Below are 16,578 nucleotides of genomic sequence, written 5' to 3'. Positions count from 1 at the left end.
ATGTATTAAGTGAACAGCCAGTTCTTGAAGGTGGTGTGTTGGAAGCAGAAAACTGGGCAAAGTTTTGAGCGAGTTTGACAACGGCCGAATTGTGATGGTTAGACAACTGAGTCAGAGCATCTCCAAAATGGAAGGTCTGGTGGAGTGTTTCAGGTATGCATTGGTTAATGCCTACCAAAAGTGGTTCGAGAAAATACAGGCAACAGGGTAATTGGCACCCAAGACTCACTGATGCATGTGAGAATAGAAGGCTCGCCCCTCTGGTATGATACCACAGAAGAGCTAATATAGCATAAATTGTGGAAAAACTTAATGCTGGTCATGAGAGAAGAGTGTCAGAATACACAGTGCATCACAGCTTGCTGTATGTGGGGTGGCATATTGGCAGACCATCAGAGTGCCCATATTGACCCCTGGCCACCGTAAAAAGTCTCTGTAATAGGCACAAGCTTGTCAGAACTGGACCATGGAGCAATGGAAGAAGGTGTACGTGTCTAGTGAATTACGTTTTCTTTTAGATCATATGGATGGCTGGGTGTGTTTACAAAGGGAAGAGATGGCAGCAGGATGCACTATGGGAAAAAGTCAAGACGACAGAGGCAGTGTGATGCTCTGGGCAAAGTTCTGCTGGGAATCCTTGGGACATGGCATTCATGTGGATGCTATGTTGTATGAGGGATGGCCGGCAGTTTATCCCCCAGGCTGCTAGATGGAGTCTTCCCTGCAACATGGAGGTGCCCCGAATTCCTGCAGGGCATCATAGACAATGGAGTTCAACTTCACAGCCCTGCTGGATACCGTGGGGACTGCCAGGGGACGCTGCAGGGAGGCAAGAATGTTTCTATTATAGCCTGGAAGTACTCCCTAGTCACGGGGATAGAAGAAATGAAGTACTTCTGGGCTGAAGAAAAGAAGAAGTTTTCATCTGACCCGGAGGTGCTATGGAATCATGGACTGAAGGACAGAAGCACTTCTGGGTCACGAACTATATAAAGGACTGTGGGAAACCCAGCAGACTGAGCCGGAGTTGGGAGGGAGTGTGACAGAGCTGCTGGGAGGACAGGAGGATTGATTATTGTTGATTTATGGTGGAGTATTGTATTATTATTGAATATTGTGGAGGTGGAGGTGCTTTGTGCACACTATTGAAGAAATTAAATTTATTTCTTATATTTTACCTGGTGCCTGGATGTGTTGTCTGTGGGTTTCATGGGGCAACAGCGACCCCTACTGTCACAGTTGATAAATACCACATCCGTAAAGATTGTTGCAAAACATGTACAACCCCTTCATGGCAAAGATATTCAATGATGGCAGTGGCCTCTTTCAGCAGGATAATACAGTCTGCTGTTCAGGAATGGTTTGAGGAGCATGACAAAGAGTTCAAGGTGTTGACTCAATCTGATTGCGTATGGGTGGGATGTTCTGGAAAAATAATATATATATATATATATATAAATAATTTTTAAAAACCATGCTTATATTAAGTTAAAAAGTGTACTCAAAAGTATAAAATAAGTCTCTTATACATCACTCGTAAAATAAAAGCGTGGGTGTTTTCATCAATCAACATTCAAAAAACACTTCTTAAAATCTCAGCAAAAGCGCCCACCTTTAATTTTACGAGTGATGTATGAGAGACTTATTTATTACTTTTTGTTGTTGATGGTTATTTAATGTACATAATATATATCCATCGCCATATCCAAATATATGAGAAAGTCTTCTGGAGACCACTCCCGATTTTTTTTCTATGTGGCACTCCATTGTATGCAGTATATGCTGCTTTTGTACTTCGGCACAGTAATACACAGATTAGAGCAAATGCCATCACCCTTTTGCTTGATACGTTCCTAATCCAATCCACATTTGGACAGCTTCATTTTCATTGAAGGCATCTGTTCTGTTCTTGAAAGTACAATGATCTGACTGGTAGTTGATGTACTACCATAATGCATTTAATTAAATGGGCAAAATGTCTGAAAATGTCTATCTATTAGACAAGAGCTGAACAACAAACTTTCAAACCCAAATTGAAATTAATCATGTAATAGATAAGATTAGTAAGTTTAAATATACAAGTTAATTGATCAACAGTTAATTATTAATGTCAGTATTAACACAGGGGTAGATTTCTTGGATTATCTTGCCTGTTAAACACTAATGTTTATTTTTTTCCAAAGTAACTTTTTAAGATAAGGTCATTTGCAATGGACCAAAATGTGGAATTTAAACCTTTATCAGTTTAGCAATTCAAAAAATATCCATCTGGCGTGTTTTGGGAAGGCTATTGTTGCTGCCTTTGAATGGGAATGATAATCATAAAATGTGTCATCATTTATAGACATTGATGAACAAATCATCTGGATATTCCAGAAATCAGTTCCTCCTTACGCTAAACTTTTAAAAAAAAATTATTGGGGATTGCATAACGAAATACAAATTTGTATATAACATCATGGCGGATGTTGAAAAAGTAATCAGTACCTCTACAAGCTAAGGATCTGTGCTGGTATCTGGAAAGTTGCCGGTTCAAATCCCAGAAAGGATCCTTCTCTGTTGTTCCCTTGAGCAAGGCTTAGATTGCTGCAGGGCGCTGAACAATGGCTGAGCCTTAAAGTTCATGTGAAAGACAATATCCCCACAGGGTTTAACAAAGGATGTCAAATCAAAATAAAAAAAGCATCTTTAGTGTATATTAAAATGTGGTGCTAATGGTGCTTAATAATGCTTAATATCTGTACTGGTATGATTATGGAGTGTTAATGTATCATGAATAGTTTTGAATGTGCTGCAGTGGAATGGCGCCCTGCCCAGGGTTCGTTTCCTGCCTTGCGCCCAGTGTTGGCTGGGATTGGCTCCAGCAGACCCCCGTGACCCTGTAGTTAGGTTATAGCGGGTTGGATAATGGATGGATGGATAGCTTTGAATGTAGGCAGAGAAAAACTGACTAACCTCCATGCTCTTCATGATTTTAATCAAACAGCCCAGGCAAACAATGCATTGGCATGAATATCAAAATGTGTTTGTCTACCTTAATAAAAGTTTCTGTGTGTCTGCCCGGTTGCTATATCTCTGTCATTCCAAAAGAGGGGGCATCACAAATATTTTTAGTAATAAAATGTATTGCGTTTGTCATTCCAACAGATGGCACATCACACACATTAACCCTGCTTTTATGAATCCCACATCAAACGGCATCTAACAGAGACATATGAATTACATGGTGCACTACAGATGTTAACAATGAGGTCTGCATTAATTATTTAGATGTCAAACTGTCTTAGATAGGTAGTACATTTAGTCATGTTATACTCTAATTGTACATTATTAAAAAACACTCGTAAATATTTTCCAAATACTCAGCTACATGCTGGTACTGAAATACAGTGGCATCAGTGCCAGTCTGATGCTTTCTATTCCATGATCTAGTGTATCCCTCTTGGTGCCCCAATTTAGCCAATCTGCACATTTTAAAAAGGAAGAGAGCTTAATAATTTCAAAGTCATGTCATGATGCACTTTCAAAAGTATCCCTGGCTGATGTAGTTTATTTGATGGTTCAAATTTAATTCCTGAATCTGCATTTTCATTACAGGGTCATAGAGAGTTATACAGTATGCTGTCCTGGAGGTTACACACAAAAGGCAGGAAACTACCCTTGATGGGATGCCAGTCTTTAATGAATTTCAAGTAGATTTTTTTATCTTTTAACTGAATGATAGCACTCTCCGGCACTGTGTGTTTGAAGCTCTTAGATGACTGAGTGTAGGAGTAAGACCTCCATACGACAGGAAAACAAAGTCACTACCTTGAAGTATCAATTGCAGGTACAGGCTCAAATCTCACTTCAGCCATTTTGTTTGAGGAGTTTGCATGTTTCCAAAATTCCTCCACAGTTACTTCAGTTGCCTTCATTATTGCAAATTCAGAATTGTTGTCCCAAGCTGGTTGATTGACCCCACAGCACAATGCTGTATTAGTAAATGAGGAACGTACAGCAGACAAAGAGCTTGCTCTTAGCACAATACTGTTTACCCCATGGTATGTACAATATTGTTTTCTTCTCTTTGCATTAATATCTCATCTCCCTCTCTGACATGCATATCCGATGTGTCATTTTTGTTCTCCTTTCCGCACTTCTCACCCCAGTGATTTGGAGGGTCTGTTTCCTGTACACTGTTGCACAATTATTTGTCACAGTGTCAGTGAGGAGAGGAGCCTCATTCTGGATCACAATGGAATGCTGTTGGTCACCACACCCGGTTTGTAAATAAAAGTCTGAAATGGCTGCTGATATGCCTCTTACATATTTACTGTACATACTCAAAACTAAAATGGCATACAGTCGTATGAGTTTTCTGTGGCAAACCATCCATTTTTCGGACTGACATTTTCCCAGTCATGGTCAAGAGAGATCAACACCTAAGCTGATGTCAAAAAACAAACAGCAAATGCAGCCAAAGGCAGGAAAAGAATGAAAAGGACCTAAAAACTGTGCAGAAATGTAAATACATGTCAGATGACATCCTATATAAGAAGTGAACCAGGAACCAATAACTGTTAGGCGGCCACACTGCCCACTCTTAGCTGCAGTCATTTATCATTTTTAGTTAGAAATGAAAGTCTCAAGGTTTAAGAACTGGGCGTGGTGCCATGCAGATAATCCATAAGATGCCAGTATTTCTTACCTCTTGGAGTACATCAGACATGTTAGACAGGACCCTTCCCCAGAAGTATAAATCTACTCCAGGTGAGCGGTGATCTAACACAGTTGGCAGCTGAAAAAAAATGACAGAAAGTTATTATAACACATAGAAAAATGAACATAAAATATCCATCCATTCAAAAGCTGCAATAATGCTTTCATAAACATGAAACTAATCGTACCAGAATGCTAAACTGTTGTTGGCTAATAACATTCTTTGGCAAATTCACCCATCAGTCCATCTACATAATACAGTTTATGGTCATATCTGCCTCAGGGATACAGAGGCAACCAGCCCTTATTAGTGTCTCTGTTTATCACAGGGTCCACTCACTCATAAGGGTCTGATGTTAACCTATTCTGCATGTCTAAGGATTATGGGAAAAAAAACTGGAGTACCAAGAGAAACACTGACAGGGAGAACAGGGAGAAACAGGGAGAACATACAATCTCCACACTGAACAACAGAGAATATGTTGAAAATAGTATACAACAATACATAAAATTTATGCACAAAACACTTAATGCCGTTTGCAGAATTTAACTAGAAATGGATGCATACAGTATAATTTATATATATGTAAATATGTGTACATATTGTATACATAAATCTATAAATATAAAATGCAAAGGGCTACGTCCTTCTGCCAAGTTATTAGTCACAAACCACTGGGGATAGAACCTTGATCTTGATTTTGGTCTTAATTAGTGTTGGTCAGCAAAATTTGCAAAAGCGTTTTTCGCAGTGACACTGCTATTCCTGGAAATTCACCATGTGGCCGGCTAAGGCAAAAAGTTTTTCCAAGTGCCCCATGATGCTTTGTGAGGCCAACATGACATCACAGAGCTGAAGCAGACTTGTGCAGAACTTTCATGCTTGCCTCCTGTAAGATCATTGCTGACATTGCCGTCGCTATGTCGCAAGAACATGACGGAAAAAAAATTGCCAATTTAACTGAAATCCACCCCCCTTCCACCCATCCAATGAACCCTGCTGAATGATATTTTTCCCAGTCTCTAACCAAACTTGTTACTTCCACTCTTCGACTGCTGTATTTGGGTCATCGGTGAACTTCAAAAGGTAAAAATATGTGTCATAGCCACAAAGATTGCCAGATTTCAATTAAACATGCGTTAAAAAAAAGGAACATACTTGTAGTATTACTGGTATTGCTAATGGATAAATAACACTGATCTCTGTGCTGAAGACACAGCAGCACATATGCATGCAAATTAGCCATGTGCTCAGCAACAATTTTAAAACAAGCCTTAATGGTGCTCTCCCCATCTCCCTGCCCTCATCAGAAAATACAGAACACACTGGGAGATTAAAAAAAAATGTTTTACTATTTACAAGGTGTTTCTTTATTCTTAATGGAATAAGAAAGGGTGAAGAGTCTGCACAGGTACATGAGAAACATAAAGACGTAACAATAGAACAGGCCAGTCTCTCAGCACAGCTTTGTGGCATGGTGTATGTGTGCTCAAAGACTGGCACTCTCTCAATGCAATAATATATATAGTCAAGTCAAGTCAAGTTGGGGAGCATGCACTGGTACAGTGCGTTGCCGCACCCACTACACGCCGAAACAGCTCGGGATCTTGGTTGGCAACCACCCAGGTAGACACAAGGCCCAGTCCTACCATCCGTAAATGACCCTCTATCTGCCGCAGCCAGGTGTTACGTGGGTGACCCCTTGGCCTGGTCCAGCCACTTGGGTCCCCAACAACGAGGATCTTATGAGCCAGATCACCCTCTGATGCTCCCTCACAATGCAGGTAATGTGCCTCATTCAGGACTCCATGAACAACTGTTCATTCGACACAAGTGAAACCAATGGTACCCAAAGATTTTCCGGAGAGACACAGTACCAAAGGAGTCCAGTCTTCGTCTCAGGTCACTGGATAGCGTCCATGTCTCATAACCATATAGGAAGACAGGAAGCACCATGACTCTAATGACTTGGACCTTCATCCTTTTGCATAGATATTGGGAGTTCCACACACCGCCTTTCGGTGACCTCATCACCCCCATGCTCTCCCAATTCATCTACTGACTTTATAGGAAGAGTCACCAGAGACAAAAATGTCACTGCCAAGGTAAGTAAACCTCTCAACAAGGTCAACACTCTCTCCGCAGACAGACACACTGCTGATGGCTGTGCCCAAGAGGTCATTAAAGGCCTGGATCTTGATTTTTATTCAGGACACTCACAAGCCCAGACATTCAGACTCCTCACTCAGTCTCTTGAGCGCCCCGATCAGAGCCTCCATTGACTCTGCGAAGATCACAGCATCATCAACAAAGTCAAGATCTGTCAATCTTTCTTCACCAAAAGATGCCCCACAGCCGCTGGACCCCACAACCTTGCCCAACACCCAGTCCATACAAGCACTGAACAGAGTAGGAGCGAAACACACCTCTGCCGAACCCCAGAATCAAATGGAAAAAACACAGAGGTCCTGCCTCCACTCTGTACAGCACTCACAGTACCAGTGTACAGGCCAGCCATGATATCCAGCAACCTCGATGGGATCCCCTCAGGATGTCCCACAGGGCAGCTCGATCAACTGAGTCGAACACTTTGTGAAAATCGACATAGGCTGCAAAGAAACTCTGCCAATATTCGCGTTTGCACTGTATAAGAACCCTCAATGCCAGGATGCGGTCGATGGTAGACTTCTTAGGTGTAAAACCAGACTGCTCCGGTCGCTGGTAGGTGAGCAAGTGATCACGGATCCTAATGAGAACGACCCTAGCAAGGACCTTACCCGGCACCGAGAGCAGTGTTATCTCCCTGTAGTTGCTGCAATCCAGGTGATCACCCTTCCCTTTCCAGATAGGGACGACAAGTCCAGTTTTCCAGTCAGTTGGAATGATGCTAGTCTCCCAAATGGAAGCAAAGATTGCTTGCAATGCCAGGAGGACAGCCTTACCACCAGCCTGGAGAAGTTCACCCCGGATACCACAGATCTCTGCAGCCCTTCCACCCCTCAGCTTGTTCACCACCTGTGCAATCTCAGTGAGATTGGAAGGTTCACAGCTAATTGGAGGATCAGCCTCAAGAACCGTGGACCCAGAGATGTCCAATGTCCTAGCCGGAGGATCAACTTTGAACAATAATATATAGTTACTTACTTACTTATTGGTGGTTTGTGACTGTTTGTTATATTTTGTCTGTAGTATTCATTCCCATGTCATTTGTTGCTGGAGGCACAGTGGCACAGTAGTTAGCACTGCTACCTCATAGGACACATCACATATTTGGGGACAATAATCAATCCAGCATAGCTGGCAGACTTTTCCGCAGCCCTTTGGGACACTTAAAACACCATTGCACTGTTATAATCCACTCAAAACTTATTTAGTTTCTCCTTACCTATTGACTTAAATGTAGTTTACAGAGTTCGGCAAAGTTTGCAAACATTTCTGTGATTTCACCGAACTACTGGCAAAATGAATTCACTGGGATTCATTCATCACTAGACATGATGTGATACACAAAGCTGAAGCAAAAAATGTGGCTAATGGCACCCCTTGCAAAGTAACAGGGAAAGTTATTCTTTTGACAGACTGCACATACAGACTGATCATGAGAGTGACATGACAGAAAGAAAAAGAAAACCAGCAGCATCTGCTGAGTGTGAAGCAAGCTGCTGATGGCGATTATGTGATATAAAGACCAAAAATGACAGGTTCAGCATTGGGTGCAAGCAGTCAACTTATACTCATGACATGTGCCTGGCGGCAGCCTCCACAAAGTTAACAGGTTTTATGTCTTTCTTAAGGCAAACAACACAGTCAAAATGATCGAGAAGTTGATTTGGAATATAGAAAAAGAAGAGCAGTGACATTTGCTGAGTATGAAGCAAATCACAAAACCTGCTTACATGATAGGAAGAGAAGGAACTGCGGCTTCGCCATACACTAAGCGTCAAGGGTGTGCAGGCAAATGAATCTGCTGCTGCTGCTGCTCACAAACTGCTAGTGCTGGAACCTTGATCGTGACAGAACTGGAGGTTAGTGTGTTTCTAGTATGCATGTATATATATATATATATATATATATATATATATATATATATATATATATATATATATATATATATATATATATATATATATATATATATATATATATACAGTATATATGTATATATATATATATATGTATATATATAAACTAACTTTACATTTATATAGTGCTTTACTTGCTACTCAAAGCACTTTGCAAACTCCAAGAAGAGAGGACCCGAGACATAAACCCATGATCTCCTTATTGCGAGGCAGCAGCGCTCCTATTAGACCACCTGTATAGGTGTAATAGTTTATATATCCTGTATTTATTTGTTACGCGTTCTATGTAGAAAATATTTGTACATAATGTTACATATAACCTGCTGTTTCAATAAGCACCTTGAGTGTGGGAAAGGTGCTATATAAATCAAATGAATTATTATTATTACTAGCTGTGTTACCTGGCTTCGTCCAAGGAACTTCATAAGATAATATGCCTCAAGAACTTAACCAGATGAGATTAAGGAAAGCTCCTTTTACCAAATGCTTGTTACTGCTTATAAAAATGGGTGCACCCAAACATGAACGCCCCCCACCCCCCCAATTCACCATCCAAGCTGACAAGCCTTGCCTATGCCAGTGGTGACACCATTATTGCCTACTGTAAGATTGTCTGCTGATTTCAAGCTAAGCCTGTGCCTGTGTCACTGGTGGATTATCTGACTAAGCTAAAGGAACAGTCATTTTTCCTTTGTCCTTTGCCCCATATTACGCCTAATGGTTAATACTAATGACCTTACTATTCTAATTATACGGTAAGTGAAAAAACAGCAGTCTAGTCACAGAACCCAGCTGTCCATGTTGTCACTAAGCTTCACTGAAAGAGACAATGTCGATGCCACATGTTGCCTTTCAAATGCACACGCAACTTACCATGTTATCATATAAAGCTGCAGTTTTACTTTTAATGCCTTTGTTAATTCTGGCACCCCTCCCACCACATCTTCTTAATAATGCTTGCCTTATAACTTCAACCAAATGTAATGGTGAACACTCAGGAAGCGCTTTTTGTTAACAAAAACTCCAAAATATCACATCCTTCCTGTGACATTCCACATTTTCTCGCCACATTTAGATTCTTCGAAACGGGTCAAGTTTCCATCAAACAGGCACAGTGGGGAGGGAATAGTCAGTCAAGTTGAAACTGTGCTACATTGAAAAAGAGGCAAATCTCTCCTTTATTCATTTTTGAGAAACATTTCATTCAGAGTGACAAGATGGCTGTTATTTTAGGAAGTTTTCTAACATGTGAGAGGTGTGTATGAACTAATCCCATTAGAGAAATAGGACAAGCGTCTCTTTGTCGTACAACATGAGGAAAGAACTGACAAGCATCAGGAGCACCAGTGGGGAGGAGGGGGTGAGGAAGCTTTCGAAAGTCTGTTGAAAGGGCAGAAGGCCAGCCAGCTTTGAAACAATGGCCCTCATATTGCTGGGCTCCCTTGGGGGTGCAGAAATGCCTTTTGTCCAATTTGTGATTCTGCTATTGTATGCACATCGAGCAAAGCTGGAGGGGATGTTAAAATGATTTAGGAGAATTTAGGGTATGGCGTCAAGTCCACTTGTAGTGTGTCTGTCTGGAGTTTGTCATCAGTCTGACGTAAAATAAATGTTATTTGATTTAAAGACTTCAGACTAAAGAGGAAGGGCTGATGCCTGGAAATTAATGTTCCTTCTGACGAATTAAAGATGGCCTAGCAGGCTTGATAAAAGGTGCAAATGGAAGGCAGTGTGCACGGCTCTTTGATTGTTCGATTAGAGGGAATGTACGAAAATGTATTGTAAATGCCAGAGTGGAGGGACTGGCATCCAGAGTGGGATTGAGGATGAATCCTTACCCAGCTGACAGATTTTTAGGGAAGGATGGTTTGGTTGGATGTGCCTCTCGGCTGGGATGGTTCCTGTTCCCTTTCCTAGCCAGGGTGAGGAAACAATAATAATAATAATATAAAGAACAGTCAGTCCCTCAGTATGTTACGTGGCAGTGTTCTCCTGATCTACCCCCACTTTGGACACCCATAGGATTACATGGGATGTGTAGTTTGGAAACAGAGCCTTGTTATGTTCCTCAAGGGTTTCATATTCTGTGGAGCTTCAAACTGGGTTGGTAAGTATAAAAGAGGCAACCTTACCTCACTCAAGAGGTCAGAGTTGGGTAGAAGAGAACAATACTCTCAGGAGGAGATGAGGAGGACTGAAGGAAGAGGGAAGGACAAGTATTACATTTGTTTGAGTATAAGAGCCTGTAAAAGGACCCGTGCATAATAACAGCACTCTTGATTTGAACCCATGACTGAGTTGGTGTAACTGAAGTTTGGGGCTTGGTGGTGCCCCCTACTGGCCATAGTATTTTAACCTCAGACCTACTGATTTTACATTTTTTCAATTATTACATAAAAAAAAAAGTTACAATTAATTTTTTGTGTGAAAAAACAGACTAGGCTGATTTCAGGACTAAAAGGTATGAGCAATGAGGAGAGACGGAAGAAGTTGAACCTTTTCGGTTTAAGCAAGTGGAGATTAGGACATGATATGACTGAAGTGTTTAAAGTTATGAATGGAATCAGAACTGTCTATCACTTTAAAATAAATTCTGCAAAAAGGCACGGAGGGACACAGCTGAAAACTTGTTAAGACCAAATTTCACACAAATGTCAATTTTCCTTCACATAAAGAACAATAGAATCATGGAATAAATCACCACATTTTAGGGACCTTCATATCTCAAGTTGATGTTATTGTGAACAGGATGGTGGAGCTTCTTGGGCTGAAAGGCCTGTTCTTGTCACAACTCTTCTAAATGTTCCCTGTCCAGAGGGATGACAAAATGCTTGTAAGTCTTGTATCTCATTGTACCATGGTGGACTAGTACCATCAGGTCAGGTCAGGTTGGGGAGCATGCACTGGTACAGTGCATTGCTGCACCCACCACATGATGAAACAGCTCAGGATCTTGGTTGGTAACACCCCAGGCAGACATACGGTCCTGTCACACCCTCCAGGAAATGACCCTCTATCTGATGCAGCCAGGTGTTACATGGGTGTCCCCTTGGCCTGATCCAGCCACTCAGGTCCCCAACAATGAGGATCCTACGAACCAGGTCACCCTCAGGGAATCGTGCCACATTGCAGTAGTGCTGTAACTGACGATCCCTCACAATGCAGGTAATGTGCCTCATTCAGGGCTCCATGAGCAACTGCTCAATCGACACAAAGTCAAACCAACAGTACCCAAGGATTTTCCAAAGAGACACAGTACCAAAGGAGTCCAGTCTTCATCTCAGGTTACTGGATAGTGTCCATGTCTCACCATCATATAGCAAGACAGCACCAGGACTCTAAAGACTTGGACCTTCGTCCTTTTGCAGAGATATTGAGAGTGTCAAACGCCTTTTTCCAGCGACCTCATGACCCCCCCTTGCTCTCCTAATCCGTCTACTGACTTTATAGGAGGAGTCACCAGAGACATGAATGTCTTACCGAGCTATTTAAACCTCTCGACCATGTCGACACTCTCTCCGCAGACAGACACACTGCTGATGGCTGTGTTGAAGATGTCATTAAAGACCTGGATCTTGGTTTTTATCCAGTACACTCACATTCCTCGCTCAGTTGATCAAGAGCCCCGATCAGAGCCTCCATTGACTGCGCAAAGATCACAGATGGTACCATGGACTCGCCATTTTCTGCCTTTCCCCCTGAGTAGCCTGTATATAGGCTTAGGCCCCCATGATCCTTAAAGTTAATGAAAGAACTAAGAGAACATGATGTTATGGTTTTCTGCTTACTCAGTATACATATACTGTAAAACTAATTGCTGGATAGATTGAGCGTGGGTGTGTGAGTGAGTAGGCTGTTGTCTTGTGTACCTTTGTATTGCACTGGGTGCAGCTGTCATTTAAAGACCACCCAGAACCATGGACCCTGTTTAAGTATTGTAACTGAGATTAAGTTTGGAAATGACACAGCTGACCCTTAAAATTCCCCTGTTGTCTGGACACACTTTTTCAGATGACCGAAGCAATTGTATGTTCTCTAAAGCCTATATCACATTAGGCGTCTTTTTCTGTGATTTTCATCACATAATCTTAGCCAGTTGGAGGCATTCAGAGGCAGTTGACGTGATGCTCCCTTGAAGTCAATGGCATAATGTGATACACCTAACGATTGAGACCAACTTGTCTGCTACTGGCTAGAATAATATCAAATATGTTTGATTTTGTCTATGGTCGCAGGGGCACCTCTATCCCTGCAAGAGTTTAAAACCAATAAACGTTCAGCAGGTAGTATAATGCACTGAATGTACCAACGCGGAGGCTGAACACACCACAGCTATTAACCCTTCTCAAAGCACTGGAACAGCGTCAACTCTGTCAGGCAGCACAGGAGCTGTGGGCCTCACAAACAGAAGAGAAGCTCATCTGCTTGATGTCTCATACTGTATTTTACATATCATAACACAATAGAAGACAGAAAAATGGCAGAGACGCTGCTGCGGTTAACACTTTGTAAAGTGCCAGCTCTGTCAGGCAACATGCTATTGGTTGTCAGAAAAAGGGGCAAACATGACTGTGCTGGAAGATCAATGCTCAGTTGGTAAATATGACATGGGTTGGGATTTTTCAGTAGTGTAATTTGACATGACATATTGACGAGATCAGCGACTGTTATTGGCAAATCAAGCATTGTCCAAGACAAAATGTTGTGTAATGTGACCTCAACTTTATTCAGGTGGATAACATCACTTGCATGTTAGTACCTGCTATTAAAGTGCAATGATGTGGAGCTGCTTACCGCATGTGAAGACGGTTTCAGCTAAACTCCAATATCATTTCTCAGAAATTCAATTTCACTCGATTCTTTAATGCACCTTGTCCTTTGACTTTCAATTTTATGGCGGAATAGTATGACTGTACTCCTTTATAAACTGCCATTGTTGTCTCAGAGATTGGTTTTAGGGTTGGTAATAACACATCCAGTCTAAGTAGCCGTACAATTCAGTTCAGCAGCTACTAAAGAGTTTAGTAGGACATACTGGTTTTGTCTTTAGGCGGACTACAGTGGATTCAAAATGTTTTCAGACCCCTTTACGTTCTTCATGTTTAGTTATGTTGCAGCCTTCCAATAAAATAATTTAAATTCATGTTTTTTCCCTACACAAATCAACACACGATTTTCCAGACTAAAAAAGTTAAAACAGAATGTTACAAAAATGTGTAAATTTATTAAAGATTAAAACAACTGAATTATCACATTGATACAAACATTCAGACCCTTCACTTTCACAGTTAAGATTTGGGTCAGGGGCGTCCCATCATTGAGATGTTCATACACCTTGTTTGTAGTCTACGTTTGGTCAATTCCATTGATTGCTCATGGTTAGGAATGGTACACTACTGTCTACAGAAGTTCCCACAGTTGCGTTAAACCCAGGCGGCCATAAGGTTCAAGGAATTGTCTGTAGAGCTTAGAGACAGGACTGTGTTGAGCCACTGATCTGGGGAAGGCTACAAAGAATTTCTTGCAGCCCTGAAGGTTCCCAAGAGCACATTGGCCTTCATAATTCTAAAACAGAAGATGTTAGGAACAGCCACAACTGACCTTCTGTTAAGACTAAGCAATTATGGGAGAAGAGTCATGGTAAGAGAGGTGAATAAAAACCTAATGGTCACTCTGGCTGAGCTTCAGAGAACATGTGAGGAGATGGAAGAAACTTCCAGAAGAACAATCATCACTGCAATGCACCACTAATTAGAGCTTATGACAGACTGGCCAGACAGAAAGTCAAAGGCACATGGAAGCCTTATTGGAGTTTGTTACAAGGCACTTAAATAACTCTTATACTGTGAGAAACAAAATTCTCTGGTCTGATGAAACCAAGATTAGCATCATGTCTGGAGGAAACCGGGGGCTGCTCATGACCTTTCCAATAATTCAAGCATTGTGGTGGCAGCATCATACCCTGGGGTATTTTTCAGTGGCTGAAAAGAGTAAAGTACAGAGATATCCTTAATGAAAACATGCCGCAGAGTGTTCTGGACCTCAAACTGGGCCGAAAGGTCATCTTCCAACATGGAACAATGATCATAAGCACAAAGCAAAGACAACACAGGACTGTTTTAAGGACAACTCTGTGAATGCCCTTGAGTGGGCCAGTAAGAGCGCAGACCTGAACCCAAGTGAGCATCCCTAGAGAGACCTGAAAATAGCCATTCATTGATGGTCTCCATCCAACCTGACAGAGCTTCAGAGAATCTGTACAGAAGAATAGAAGGCCATGAGGACATCCCAAAGTCCAGGTGTGTAAAGCTCGTCATACTCAGCAAGACCCCAGGCTGTAATCGTTGGCCAGAAGTGTAATCAGTTATTAAATACTATGAAAAGGGGCTGAATGTGTGTGTCATTATGAGATTTCAGTTTTATATTTTAAATACATTTGCACAAATTTCTAACATCCTGTTTTCACTTTGCCTTTCTGGAGTATTGAGTGTTGCTTGATGTGTGGAGAAAATGAATTTAAATGATTTTAGCCCAACAAAATGTGAAAAAGGTGAAGGGGTCTAACTACGCTCTAAATCCACTGTGTGTGTAAATGTCAATCATTACTCCATTTATGGGATCATTAGGTTGTTTTTTGAAATGTTAAAGAGAATTTGTCAAACCAGCTTAGTCCAGTTCAAGGTGGGGAGAACCAGTTTAAGCAGCATTGAGTGTAAAGGACGAGTGGGTCCTGGATGGGATGCTAGTCCATCACAAGGAACCGTCACTTGTACACCCACTCTCACTCAAATGGACACATTATGGAGCTATTCATTAATCAGACCCTGACATCTCTGCAATTAATAATAAGTAAAAAAAACAACGTAACACATTTCACAAATATCTTTAGAGCAGCACAAGCTGGGTCACAAACATATTAAATTGCAGTAAAGGAAACAGTTAACCGGAAATATTTGTCAGTGGTTTATAGAAGTGAGCCAGCAGCGTCAGCCATATGCAAACCTATTGTGTATCAAGCCGTCCCTTTTGATTTGTGGATAACAATAGCGAAACTGAGCGAGTGAGTGTGTTCTTTTGTCTTTGAAATCAGACAACTGGAAAAAATGAAAACCTGCAATCCAAGTACAGGAAGAAGGCTTTTGTGTGAAAAATAAAGAAACCCTAAATCAAATGAACAATCCTACTGGGCCTTTAAAAAGATAAAATGACTGTAAAATTTAGTTTATTGATGCTGGCTTCAGAAAAGAGTCTATAGATATTTTTCCATCTTTGAGTATGGAGAGAATGTGAGGATAAAATTGACTAAAATTTGGAAAAAGTGAGTTTTTTTCATTTTTTTTAAACAGTAACTAAGGATCAATAACCTTTTTCTATTTTAGCTTACAGTAGCAGTCATATTCCAAAGACAAGTTGGTTGACATTTTGAACTCTGCTGATGAAATAAAAGTTATGGAATGGTTTTGAAATTCTATCTATAGGAAAACCGTATCATTATAACTTAAAGACTGTTAAGAAAAATGTCAGTGGAAAGATTACAATACATCCAAAAATTAAAAAACTGAATTGTTGTTTCTATTATATTTTGTTTGTGTGTTTTCTTCTTTTACTTTTTTTACAAATGTGTATTTCATTACAGCATGAAATTCTTTTTGCTGGGTCCCAATCCCATTGCAGGGCCCATTCACGACCCACACCCCCACCCACGGCCAATTAATCGATCTTTTCAACAGGTTTCACTCTCTCTGTCCAAAGAAATGTCACTGTGCTGTGTTGTTCAACTATGGTGTAATCCCG

The 16,578-nt window shown here is 41.0% G+C and overlaps 1 protein-coding gene across 1 annotated transcript in view; it reads right to left on the bottom strand.

Moving 5' to 3' along the window:
* The window catches only part of abca4b (ATP-binding cassette, sub-family A (ABC1), member 4b), a 327,352-nt gene that overhangs the window by 217,745 nt on the left and 93,029 nt on the right, over positions 1-16,578 (bottom strand). Inside the window, exon 8 of the mRNA XM_039735801.1 lies at positions 4,691-4,780. Within this exon, the coding sequence (XP_039591735.1) occupies positions 4,691-4,780 (90 nt within the window). The remainder of the gene's footprint in view (positions 1-4,690; positions 4,781-16,578) is intronic.

The sequence above is a fragment of the Polypterus senegalus genome, chromosome 14 (genome assembly GCF_016835505.1).
Source record: "Polypterus senegalus isolate Bchr_013 chromosome 14, ASM1683550v1, whole genome shotgun sequence".
In the NCBI taxonomy this organism is placed as follows: Eukaryota; Metazoa; Chordata; class Cladistia; order Polypteriformes; family Polypteridae; genus Polypterus; species Polypterus senegalus.
Note: the sequence above shows the minus strand (reverse complement) of the source record. Positions and strands in the feature narration are given on the sequence as shown.